Below are 13,597 nucleotides of genomic sequence, written 5' to 3'. Positions count from 1 at the left end.
GTGGCCAACCTGTATGGTTGGCAAAACAAAATACATTTTCTTGATTGAATATTTCTTGCGGGTTGGCTTGGGGACCCCAGAGCATGCGTTGGGGTATTGCTGGAGTCTAACCAGCTAAAACCACATAGCTTGCCATTGATATTGGTGTTCGGCAAGCTTTCCCACTCCTTGTCCAGTGAGGAACACCTGACCTGTTAGGGCTTTGGCTTGCAGGATTAACAGGAGCTGAGTGGGATGACTCTCTGCCTCCAGTGACTGGTCTGCCTCTCCGGGTCCTGTAGATGAGCCAGGCTGGGCTGTGCTGTCATCAGCAGTGCCCTGGAATACTGCGAAAGTGCCTGACTTAGGACCTGGTCTACTGGGACACCACAGAGGGCTGGCTTGATTCCAACAATCTGTTGCCAGGCATGTCACCTTGGAACCAATTCAGCGCTAACAAGATCCCGAATAAGAATATAAAAGAATCGGTTCTTTGTATTTTATCAGATAAACCCATGAAATCATATTTATTTTATTAACTTTCCTTTTCCAAATTCTGCTTACAAGCAGTAGTCCAAACCAGTTGGTATTGATTCAGTTCATGAATCACAGCATAAGATTAGTTCATAAGATTGGCTCAACTACCAAGGGATTTTGGGAGAATCCTAAAGTTTGAGGACCCCAAAGTCACCGAGAACATCAGTAAACAGTCATGGTACCGACTGGTGCTCAGAGAAACAACCGTCACACCATGGGACGTTTCCTGGTCCCCTTCAGGAAAGAGGTGAATGGGTTGCAATGAGTGGTTTCCTTAAAAGATGGTATTGTTTGGCACCAGAGCAGTCTGGAAGAGAACACACAGAACTCTCTGCATGTAGTTTATTGGCTTTTCATGATTAATATTCATATTTTTGTTAAGATGATGTGTGTTTTGAATTAGTATTTACCCTGGCACCCAGCATATTATGTTGGTAACAGAGTCGAAAATTGTGCCAGTGATGAAACCATGATCTGAAATAAAGCAGTGAATGTTTGTTTAATTCTTTTGTTTCACTAGACTTTGCTATTGTGATAACAAACACTCACGTGCTGAGAGTCAGTGGTACTAGCAGGACAGGTGCTTGTGTCCTGGCAAACACACATGGGCTTCCCTTCATTGTCCAGCTCACAGACCTTTCCACGTTTGCAAGGATGGTTATTACATGGGTCTATGAATTAAATAAAATTACAATTACAATTTGTAAAAATAAATTAGTGGCATTCCCAGCAGTGATTCTGACTTGAAGAGAAAAGGACCAGATAAGTCAGCAAATTTAACACACTCGCTTTATGTGTTATTAATGGAAAAGCCCACTTGATGTGACACTTACTTTCCTGTAGGCTTCTTGGTGCAGAATTTGACTCATTGCTGTCACCTTCATTAGACTCATCATACTTCAAAGCACTGGAATCAGCATTCAGTTCAGGTTGTTTAGCACTGTTGTTATTACTGTCATCACTGGACTCAGATGTGTTGTCTTCAATCAACCTCGCTCTCTGGTCAGCTTCGCTATCTTCATCACTGTCATCATTGAACTCAGCTGTGAGGTCCTCAGGGGATTGCACTCTCAGATCAGCTTCGCTATCTTCATCACTGCCATCATTGGACTCAGCTGTGAGGTCCTCAATGGACTGCACTCTCAGGTTAGCTTTGCTATCTTCATCACTGTCATCATTGACTCAGCTGTGAGGTCCTCAGGGGAATGCACTCTCAGATCAGCTTCGATATCTTCATTACTGTCATCATTGGACTCAGCTGTGAGGTCCTCAGGGGATTGCACTCTCAGGTCTGCTTCGCTATCTTCATCACTGCCATCATTGGATTCAGCTGTGAGGTCCTCAATGGACTGCACTCTCAGGTCAGCTTCGCTATCTTCATTACTGTCTTCAGTGGACTCAGCTGTGCTGTCCTCAGTGGATTGCACTCTCAGTTTAGCTTCACTATCTTCATCACTGTCATCATTGGACTCAGCTGTGAGGTCCTCAATGGACTGCACTTTCAGGTCAGCTTCGCTATCTTCATCACTGTCATCATTGGACTCAGCTATGCTATCCTCAATGGATTGCCCTCTCAGGTCAGCTTCGCTATCTTCATCACTGTCCTTGGTAGACTCAGCTGTGCTGTCCTCAATGGATTGCATTCTCAGGTCAGCTTCGCTATCTTCATCACTGTCCTCATTGGACTCAGCTGAGTTATCCTCATTGGAATCAACCATCAAGTCAGCTTTGCTATTATCATCATCCTCAGTGGATTCATCAGAGTTATCCTCAGTGGACTCCGATCCCAAGTGAGCTTTGCCATCGTCATTATCATAGTCTTCATTGGAATCAGTTTTGTCGTCATCAATGACATTGTTTCTCAGGTCAGCTTTGCTATCTTCATCCTCACTGTCTTCAGTGTCCTCGGCTGTGTTATCCTCAGTGGACTCCACTCTGAGATCAGTTTTCTGTTCCACTCTGTTTTCATCTCCATCCCCAGTGGATTCAGAAGTGTTGCTCTCACTGGAATCACCTCTGCTGTCGCTGTCAGTCATTTGTACTGACTCAGTCCTGATGTCCTGTGCCTACAGACAGAGAGAAACCATCCCATCACAATGCTGAAACCATATACAGTTTGTGAGATTAGCACAGAATACATCCAGAATCATGATGCTCTTTGCTGGTGCTGAAAACCACAGCATCATTTAGCTCTAGTCCACAATTTAATTCAACCAGTTCTCACACACAATGCCTGAAGCAGAAATAGTGAGTGGGAAACTGACACCTGGTGCACTGTTACACCTGAGCCCAGTGAGCCAGAGCCAAAGGTGTGAAAACACAACCTTCCAATTAATAATAATAATAATAATAATCCTTGCATTTGATATAGCGCTTTTCATGTCGGGAGGACGTCCCAAAGCGCTTCACAGAACACACTGTAAAGTGAATTGACTGTATATTTGTGGGCGAACGCGGCAGCCAATTGCGCACAGCAATGTCCCACAAACAGTCGTAGATTGAAAATGACCAATTTAATTATTGTTTTTAGTTTTGGAGGGATTATTATTAGGCGTGTGGAGTAAGGAAACTTGCCCAAGGTTTCGCCCTGTGCCTGGAATTGGATACAAACAACAATGGTAACCGCACATGGTTTCCAATCACTTTCAAAATCATCAGGGATTTCAAACTTCCCTCTCATTGATGAGCCAGACAGACTGGTCATTGATCAACTTCTGTTCACTTTACTGAGGTCTTGCCTCACTTTGCCAGGCACATCTCCTTCATTAAGCCAAACCCTCCCTTCCCCGGCACCATCAATATTTGCTAATTATTTTAACATATACTGTGGTGCATTACTCTATGGCTAATTGGCATGTTATTATTACTTTGGCTCTCCCGATTGGCTCCCGTCAGCGCCCCCTCACTCAAGCACTGACAGCATCACCATCCATGGTTGCACACTTCACCTTACTAAGTCAGTCCGGAACCTTGGGGTCTTGTTTGACCCTCAACTATCCTTTCTACCCCACATCTGCGCCATGACCCACTCTGCCTTCCCCCCCTCCACAACATTGCCCGGCTCCGCCACTGTCTCACACCGCAGGCCACCAAAACCCTCAAACATGCTTTCATTACATCGAGGTTCGGCTACGCAAACTCGTTGCTTGTCGGCCTCCCCAACTCCTCCCTCCATAGGGTGCAGATCATCCAGAACTCTGCAGCCTGTGAATTTCCACACTAGGCTCTGTGACCCTATTACCCCCATCCTTGCCCAACTCCACTGGCTTCCCATCACACGGAGGATACAGTTCAAGATCCTGGTCCTCACCTTCAAAGCCCTCCACAGTCTTGCTTCCCCCTACCTCTGTGACATCCTAACACCCTACCATCCTACTCGCTCCCTCCGCTCAGCGGCTTCAGCCTGCTTAATTCACCTTCACGTCCCCCATCTCGCTTACCCCACTATTGGCGGGCGGGTCTTCCGCCAATCTTCCCCTACCCTCTGGAACTCCATCCCTCAGTCCCTCCGCCTCGCCCCCTCCCTTCAAGACCCATCTCAAGATCCTCCTCTTCAACTATGCTTTTGATCTCCCTGCTTCCCCACCCTGCCCCCGACTCCCAGCTCAGATCCGTAACTCTGTCTATCCAGCGCCTTGGGACGTCCTCCCGACGTGAAAGAGCTTTACAAATGTAATTTTGTTGTTGTTGTTGTAGCTTGGGATTTATTTGACTCGTTGTATATTGAAGGAGTAAAAATACCTTATTCGTTTCATTGTCATCATCCACGTAATCTACCTGAGACACTCCTTGACTTTCCAATTCCTGATTATTCAAGGTTTCATCTGCTGATTCTGAAGAGGTAATATCGTGGCCAACTTGCTCATAACTAATGTCAATTCCGGATGACCGAAAATGTTCCACCCCTATGGAGTCAGAGTTTCGTAGAACATCATATGGATCTTCTTCATCAGTTATTTCATCTGTCGATTGCTCAAGGTAGTTCCCAGTGAAGTGGGCAAGCTCAGTATTGTGCTCAGAAACATGCGGGACCTCATTTGGTTTGTTATACATGAAGATACCATCCAGGCTTGGTATTCTAGGAGTGATATTCTCCATGGGTTTCTCAGTTCTAGTGTTTTCCATACTGCTTGGTGTGACCTGTGGAGCACTCTCACGGATGGCCCCAAATCTGTTGCCTGTAGAATGGTGCCCCAGACGATATGCTACCAGATTATGAATCCTCTTTATCAAAGGGAAGAGATGGTACTTGTACGGATAACTGTCATACACCATAGACCCTGGGTGTTCATTGTAATCAGAATAGAAAGGCTGTTGAGCGTAATCAGGATACCTTGCAAAGTATTGGGAATGAAAAGGCTGATAAGATTTGCTGTGGTAAGGGGAATATTCAGGAGGTACAGCAGGGAAAACCTCTGGGTAATATCTAGGCCGTGAAGGGATTTGAGAATGGGATCTACGTGGATAGAGAAAGTACTGCTGATCAACCAAGGGGTTCATCTGTAAATACACAGACAGAACATTACAAAGTGCCTCACTGTCTGCAGCAAGATGAAGAACCAGCATTATTAACAACAACAACTTGCGTTTATATCACGCCCCTCATGCAGGCTAGCGCCTCAGAGAGCTTGACAGTGGCGGAGCATGAAGCCGAGGCGAGGGGAGGGACGGTCGAACTATCAGTATTCATTATTCAATCTGCATGCAATTTAACACACGCAAATACACTGAATAATTCCTTACCTCATCACTGTCTGAATTTCCTCCCTGAAAAAATAATGAAAACCGGTTTATCCCTATTTGTGTAAGGGTGGTTACATACTTTAACTTTCACTTCTGTCTACAATAAACTATGATTTTGGACTGTGACATGTCAGTATTCAAAAGTGTAAACATCTGCTTCCCAGGCAGGTTCTCCTCTCTCTCTGTGTATCAGACTACTCTCTCTCCCCCCGGGTACCCACACTCTCTCCCCCACCCCCAGGGTACCCACACCCTCTCCCTCCCCGGGTATCCACACTCTCTCCCCCTCCAGGTACTCACTCCCTCTCCCCCACCCCCCAGGTACCCGTTCCCTCTCTCCTCCCACCGGATACCCACCCTCTCCTCCCTCACCGGGTACCCACACCCTCTCTCTCCCCAACCAGTACTCGCTCCCTCTCTCCCCAGGTACCCGCTCCCTCTCTCTCCCCCCCCCCGGGTACCCGCTCCCTCTCCCCCCAGGTATCCGTTCCCTCTCTCTCCCCCCCAGGTACGCTCCCTCTCCCCGCCGGGTACCCACTCCCCCCACCCTGGGTACCCGCTCCCTCTCCACCCCCCACCCCTGGTACCCGCTCCCTCTCTGCCCCTCGAGTACCCACTCCCTCTCTCCCTCCAGGTACCTGTTCCCTCTCCCCCCAGGTTCTTGCTCCCTCTCCCCCCAGGTTCTTGCTCCCACTCCCCGGGTAAATGTTCAATTCTGTGCGAAATTGGCTGCCGTGTTTCACCCACAAAATATACGGTCAATTCACTTCAGATATTCTGTGAAGGGCTTTGAGACATCTCTAAGACGTGATAAGGCACTATATCAAATTATTATACTCTCTCCCCAGGAACGCATTCCCTTCTCCTGGTTCCAGACCCAGCAGCTTCTGAAAGCACAGAAACACTGGCTGTAACTCTTCTAGTTGTCCTGTTTCTTGCCCAGATCCCTCATCCCTCTCCTCCTGATCTGTGAGTTTCACAACATCTGTCATTATGCAGCAACGGTGCTTATGTTGATGGAGAAATCAACTGTGGACACATACTCTAAACACTGAAAAAAGAGTCATTCTGCAAGCTTTTTGGGTTGAATGTAAATTAATTGAACAAAACCACATTTGTATAAACCATCATAACAGAGTCACAGAATTACCTCTATACTCTCACTGCTCACATCTCGAGTTTTGCGGATCTGAAAATGAAAACAGTGATTGTAAAACATGACAGCAAGGAAGTTGATTTTAATGTATGAAGTTATTACAATAATTATCTTTGAATATATGATATATTTCTGTGCTGCACTTTGAGATGTCTCAACGATATGATAGAGTGCTATATCAAATGCTAGGATTATTATTATTATATTAAAACAGTTCACAGGAATTTCTTAAATCACAATTTGGGACTCTTTATGGTAATCACACTAATTTGTGAGAAATCCAATACCTTCCAACTCAGACTACCTTCAGAGTGTAGTTGCTGTGGGTTAATGTGATGTATTTCCTATCACTGGAAGGAGTCTCACTTGGAGTACTTTTTTTTTAGTAAAACCACATTTTCGACCCTATCACTCAGAATATTCATTTGATGAATATTCATTTCACAAATAGTTCAGAATATTAGAGTTGAGTAAAGATTATATTTTTATCTGGAGAAAGTGACACTCACTGGGCTGGCGAGAGCTGTGCCTATCAGGCACACAATTAGAATGATGGTTCTCATCTTGCTGTGGAGTCACCTGCAGCAAAACAATGGTAGAATCACATCTCAAGCAGCGCAGGCAGAAATACACAGGGAATCAACATCAGAATGGGTTTCCAGGAATGGTGCAAGACTCACTTAAGAACAATACAATGCTGGAATTGGAAGGTGATAGGGTAGGTAATATGGAAGCATGCAATCAATTGAGCTGAATGACCTTCTTCGTCCTAAGCTTTCTTACCTTATTGAATGCTTTTATAATTTTAAACACTTCTATTAGGTCTCCCCTTAAACTTTGCTTCTCTAGTGAAAAAGGCATAACCTATCCAGTCTATCTGATAGCAGTAACCTGCCAGCCCTGGTATTATCCTAGTAAATCTACAAGTTGTAATAACTACATTTTAGTCCCCATTGATCAGAATATTCACTTGACGTCTATTCAATTCACAATTATACACAGATAAACCTCTGACAATTCAACACTCACCAAGCATTGCTTTGGAGTATTAACCTAAACTATGAGCTTAAGGTCCCGTCATGGGCTTGATTCTGATTCAAAGAATGCCATCAGCTGAGTCAGACTGACAGTAGAGAAGTGGCTGTTAAATAAATACCAGTGCATAAATTCAGCAAATGTTCAGAAATCAAAATCTTCACTAAAACAGCCTGGACAGTGAGCTCAAGTGCTGATATGAGACTTGAATCTATAAGTTTATACTCCAGAGGCAAATGTGCTATGCTAAGGTGATGGTGAGTTTAAATAATGTCTTGAAGCCGTTTTCCATGGACATGAAGCAAAATTAAACATTTCTGGAACTGCAAAAACTAGCTTGTTCCACATTTAAGTCATATTTGGCATCTCAGATAAATAAACAGAAGGTAATATTAAATGTTTTATTTGAAAATTCTGTAAAATATATGCTGCACCTTCACCATATATTCTTTTCCTGCTAAAATACTCAGTTAATAAGATAACCTCTTTTTAAACAAGGTTTAATAATAAACAATAATTAAACAAAAAAATAATAAATTAGTCACGTCAATCCACGACTGTTTGTGGGACACTGCTGTGCGCAATTGGCTGCCATGTTTCGCCCCACAAAATATATAGTCAATTCATTTTACAGTATATTCTGTGAAGCGCTTTGAGACATCTTAAAGACGTGATAAGGTGCTATATCAAATGCACGGATTATTATTATTATAATCCAGGGGATTTTTATCCATGACATCAGGAGATAGTCTCTTCACTTATTAAACAAGGTCATGGGATCTTTAACCTTTATCAGAACAGGTAGCTTAAAATCGAATTCAAAGCACTCAACTCTGGCAGTCCAGCACTCCAGTATTGCACTGACGTGTCAAGCTAGATTGTGATCTCAAGTCTCGACAAAGACAAGAGTGCTAGAAATCTAGTCAATCTGCAACCACACAACCAGTGTTCAGATGTCATGCCAAAGCAGCAAATTGTAAAGACTCAACAACAGAAAATAAATTGTGGGTTCAAAATTGTGGGGTGGTGCAGACCGATTTTCATTCCCTAAGACAAGTTTGTACTCCTTCAGCAATATTAATTTGTGAGATGAGTTAAAGTTATTCGTGTGACATTCTTATCTCTTATACCACAAGGAATTAACAGCCCCAGTCATGTGGTTACACCTGTCAATCGGAGCAGACATGAGATGAAGGAGGCTCCAAACGGAGATGAAGGAGCTCAACTGCGCCTGGGGCAGATGTGATGCCACAGGGAAGTGATTGACATCAAGCCCAAAGAATTAATTTATGTGGAGCAAAGCAGCACCAGCTACAGAATCTCTGTGGGCAAGTCCTCAGCCTTGCCCACTGTGATCACAGAGCACAAACAAAACAAAATGTCAGACAACAGTGCAGCCTTGAAATGTGGTTCCAGCTCATCTGCTTTACACCGCAATGTGTAATAATTGTCAAAATAAACCCGGCAGCAAGTCAGAAAAAACTCCAATCAATCACACTGATGTACAACGACTTGCATTTGTACAACAATGCCTTTCACATAGGGTCATGTCTCAAAGCATTTTACATGGACAGTACTGGACATTCAGCTGGTGATAATGGGTGAGGGAGGGGGGCAAGGCGAAGGGATTGAGGGAGAGCATTCCAGAGTTTCGGGGCGTAGTGGCTGGAGGAGCGACCTCCGATGGTGGGGTGGAGGGCTCGAGGGACAAGCAGGAGGCCTGTGCCAGTTGAGCAGAGGCGCCCGGTGGTGGATTGGGGTGTGAGGAGGTCGGAGAGGTAGCGAGGTGCCAGGGAGTGAAGGGATTTGAACACAAGTGTGAGGATCTTGGAAGTCGATTCGTTTGGTGAGGGGGAGCCAGTGGAGCTCGGCCAGAACTGGTAAGATGTGGGTACAGAGTTTGGTCCGGGTCAGTATGTGGGCGGCAGAGTTCTGATTGAGCTGGATCTTTTGAATAGTGGAGCTGGGGAGACCGTTGAGGAAAGCATTTGAGTAATCCAGACGGGAGGTGACAAACACATGCACGAGAGTTTCGGCTGCATTTGGGGTAAGGTACGATCGGAGGCAGGCAATGTGGTGGAGGTGGAAGTTGGGGGTTGAACCAGATGCCTAGATTGCGCACTGGTTCAGTGAGTCTGAGGGAGAGCCCAGGGAGGTTGAGGAGTTCAGATTCGCAGGAGTGAACACGTTGACGGGAGCCAATGAATATGGCTTCCATCTTGTCCACGTTCAGCTGCAGGAAGTTGCACGATTAATCTTCCAGGCACCCGATGCAGAAATGTGTTTCGTTCAAAACATTGATAACAGCAACTTGCATTTATATAGCGCCCTTCACACAGAGTTGTGTCCATGAGTGCTTGATAGCTCTCCTCTCACCTTTATTGTGCAGAATAATTTGCAACGGAGAAAAAGAATGTGAATTTCCTTCTCTCTATACTTGTATTAACCAAGGAGAATCCTATCCCTAGATAGTTACAGTTGTCATGAAAATGCAACCTTAAGAAAGAACTTGCAATTTTCTAGCGTCTTAGCAAGTTAAAATATCACTAAGCTCTCAATAGGTAATTACAGTAGTGACTGTTTTGTTGACAAACTCACCAGTCATTTGTATCACCACAGTCCCATGAGTAGCCATACGGCTTGGGTGGGATCCAGAGGTTGCTAGCCAGCCCTCTGCAGTGTAAAACGCTGAATAGAAAGAGATGTGTAACCGGCTTCAATTTTTCCATTGAGAAGTGGCAAACAAATCAATGTCGCACACGTCAACACAACACAAAGGTATCTTTCATCCCCGTTATCCTGGCACTGAAAGGGAGGTTGGCAAAAACTTCAAACAAAATGTACATGAGCAAAGCTTTCTTAATCTGTGCCATCTACACTTGTCCTTTTAGTTCCAAATCTGTGACTTATGTAAGGGAATACTTCAGAGTCTATCTTCTATCCATTCCAATAAAGCTTGAATCACAGCCAGGGTAGTTTATTTATATCAGCGTTATTGGAGGAGTCTTCTTTGTCAGAGTAACACAATTGACATTATACTGCCAATAAGGGCTCTCCCAAGTGATTTCACTGTGTTGGAAAATACATTTTCCATTGAAAGGAATGAAACAAACAATATGACACCAGCTGCCTGTAGTGGTTCATTGAATGGAACACAAAGTCTGGCTTGTATGTGAAATGGAAAGATCCACTCCTCATTCATACACTGTTTCATTCTGCGCAGAAGCCTGTATGGATTTTACTCTGAAGTGAAACTTGGAGACTTTACAACCAACATTTAAGAAACTGAAAGCTCCAGGACAGCTTTCACACAGACTCTTGTACCATTGTTGGTACAAGTTAGTATCTACAGCAGATCATCTTATCGCACTCCAACTCCTACCACAGTTACACGGGTCACAGGTCAAAGGACAAATAGGAAGTGATATTGCAGCTTTGCTAAATAATAATAATGCTTGCATTTGATATAGCGCCTTATCAGGTTGTTGAGACATCTCAAAGCGCTCTACAGAATATACCGTAAAGTGAATTGACTGTGTATTTTGTGGGCAAAGAGAGATTGAGCTCTTCAATGCAGTTGTAACCTCACTGCTTGGAAAGTCAATATCTAGAGATGTCAGTTTACAAATGTATCGGATTACAGTTGGACTCTTTCATTAAACTTAACTATTCAACACCATGTCTCTGAATTTAGATTACAATATTTTACACACCAAACACTTGTTTAAATCATGGAAATGGGTTTGCATTGTCCTCCTCAATAGGTTTTAGTCTGCCTGAATAATAATAATCCTTGCATGTGATATAGCGCCTTATCACGTCGTTGAGTCTTCTCAAAGCACTTCACAGAATATACTGTGAAGTGAATGGACTGTATATTTTGTGGGTAAAACGCAGCAGCCAATTGTGCACAACAGTGTCCCACAAACAGTTGTGGATTGAGTGACCAAATTATTATTAATTTTTTTAAGGGATTATTTCCCCTGGAAAAGTGATCCACCAATCAACTAACAACCAGGTTCCAACTTACTGCTAAGTAAACAGAGGCGTGTGGAGTAAGGAAATTTGCCTAACATTTTGCACTGCCCAGGAATCGAACCGATGTCCTCTTGCTTACGAGGCAAGTGCTCTAACCAATGCGGTACAGAATGGAAAGAGATTGCTATTCATCTCCCTTCAGACCATTAGTTACCATGTGAATTGGAACTGGAGAGATGGCCTGGCCTAAGCTGCAAAATAACATAACATATAGGAGCAGGAGTAGTCCATTCGGCCCTTCGAGCCTGTCCCACCATTCAATCATGGCTGATCTTCTAATCTAACTCCAGCTAATAACCTGACCCTGCCTTATCCCTATATCTCTTAATCCCTTTTGCAATAAGAAATCTATCTATCTAGTCTTGAATATGTTCAAGGACTGAACGTCAACAGCCCTTTGAGGTAGTGAGTTCCATACATTCACCACCCTTTGAGTGAAAAAGTTCTTCCTTAACTCAGTGCGAAAGGGTTGGCCTCTGATCTTAAGGTTATGACCCCTGGTTTTAGTTTTTCCAACCAGGGGAAACAATCTCCCACTATCTACTCTATTATGCCCTTTGATGATCTTATAGGTTTCTATAAGATCCCCTCTAATTCTTCTATATTCTAGAGAATATAGACCCAAATTGGTCAGCTTACCCTCGTAACTCATCCCCTTTATCCCTGGTACTAACTTAGTAAATCTATGCTGCACCCCCTCCAAGGCAAGTACATCCTTCCACAACCAATATCAAAAGGCATGGCTCAACAATAACAACAAATTTATATTGTGTCTTTCACATCGGGGGGATGTTCCAAGGCGCTGGACCGTCAAGGGTTTGCACCCGAGCTAGGGGTTGGAGGGTAGGGGAGTGGGGGGTGGGGTGACCGAAGGCACAGTCAAAGAAGAAGATCTTGAGACAGGCCTTGAAAGAGTTTTGAATAACCTGCAGCATGTGGAGCGAAGAGTTGGGAAGTCTGGCAAGCAGGGAGTTAGTGTAGTCAAGCCTGGATGTGATGAGTGTTCACTCAGCTGGTAGTGTCAAAAGGTTGTGGGTGTTTGCTGGCACAGAGAGCTTTGCTAGATTTGTGTACATATTTTTAACATGTCAGGCTTGGCTGCATGAGAACTTTTTATAAATTGTGGTTTGAACTGATGTGATTGTTTCCACCGCTAATCTTTGCGCTCAGAACATGGATTTGTTTTATTCATCCTGGATATTTTTAGCAACTGAATACAAGGAGCTTACTGTTCTGAACACAACAGATGAAGGAGGGCACTTGAGGTGCAACAGCATGAGATAGATGATGGTGAGTAACTACCCTCTGCTGGACAGATCAGATAGGTGTAGCTCTGCCCAGGACACCTAACCTGATTAGAGAAAGCCTGGCAATGTTTTGTGGGAAAACTCCCTATGAATTCAAATTCCAAGTACAAACTTTTCCTAGAATCGTAGAAATAACAGCAGCAGGAGGAGGCCATCAATCTTTGGCTTTTTGAGAGGAATTTGAACAGGATGACAGCCTACTTGTAAGGATGGAATTTACCTCTGAACGACAACCTGGTCCTCTTTAGTTTTCTAAGGAAAACACTGATTGTACTAGTGATAAAAAGGCAAACCCTGATGTGAAAAAAACACTATATTTTCTCTTTACAAAACAATTCAAAACTGTTTTGGGTCTTTAACAGATGTGTGAGTTACCTTCAGCAGAAATCCCTCTCCTGAGGCTATCACTTAGTAAACAGCCACTCCCCACCAGTTACTTACAGTCCCTAAAGTTCCTTTACATCACCAGGTCTCGGTTTGCTGCTCAATAGTAGCAAACCAAATAAATCAAAACTCAATACAAAAAAGGCATATTTTCTGTCAGTTTAAGAAATTCGTATTATTACTATAATAGCACATGACAGTCTAACCTTTAAACAGTCATTCTAATAAGAGGTTGTATTTAGATGGAAAAGATGCTTACAATATTACTTTAATGTAACATGCTTAAATAATTGCCACTGGATAAATGGTAAAGAATTGAAAGTCATTACCTCTCTTCTTCAAGAAGACACGGAAGGAAAATGAAATGTTTTCTGAAACAAAGGCTTTCTGACTGGTCACAGGAAAGGCTCAGGCTGGA

The 13,597-nt window shown here is 43.7% G+C and overlaps 1 protein-coding gene across 3 annotated transcripts; it reads right to left on the bottom strand.

Annotated features, from left to right (window-relative positions):
- Positions 1 to 1,591: 1,591 nt before the first annotated feature.
- On the bottom strand, positions 1,592 to 13,597 carry LOC103177652 (serine-aspartate repeat-containing protein F-like). Of its 3 annotated transcripts, none has more exons than XM_007891904.2 (6): positions 13,509 to 13,597; positions 6,925 to 6,994; positions 6,410 to 6,448; positions 5,260 to 5,283; positions 4,258 to 5,016; positions 1,592 to 2,582 (listed from the first exon to the last, which is right to left on the bottom strand). In XM_007891904.2, exons 2-6 carry the CDS (start codon positions 6,976 to 6,978, stop codon positions 1,659 to 1,661), a joined length of 1,800 nt encoding a protein of 599 aa, XP_007890095.2. In that variant the 5' UTR covers positions 6,979 to 6,994; positions 13,509 to 13,597; the 3' UTR covers positions 1,592 to 1,658. The 3 variants fall into 3 exon arrangements, with proteins under 3 accessions (XP_007890095.2, XP_042195771.1, XP_007890096.2); XM_042339837.1 differs by having other exon boundaries at positions 4,294 to 5,016; XM_007891905.2 differs by lacking the exon at positions 6,925 to 6,994.

The sequence above is a fragment of the Callorhinchus milii genome, unplaced genomic scaffold (assembly GCF_018977255.1).
Source record: "Callorhinchus milii isolate IMCB2004 unplaced genomic scaffold, IMCB_Cmil_1.0 Scaffold1, whole genome shotgun sequence".
Lineage (NCBI taxonomy): Eukaryota > Metazoa > Chordata > Chondrichthyes > Chimaeriformes > Callorhinchidae > Callorhinchus > Callorhinchus milii.
The sequence above is the reverse complement of the archived record's forward strand: the minus strand, read 5'-3'. Positions and strand labels throughout refer to the sequence as shown.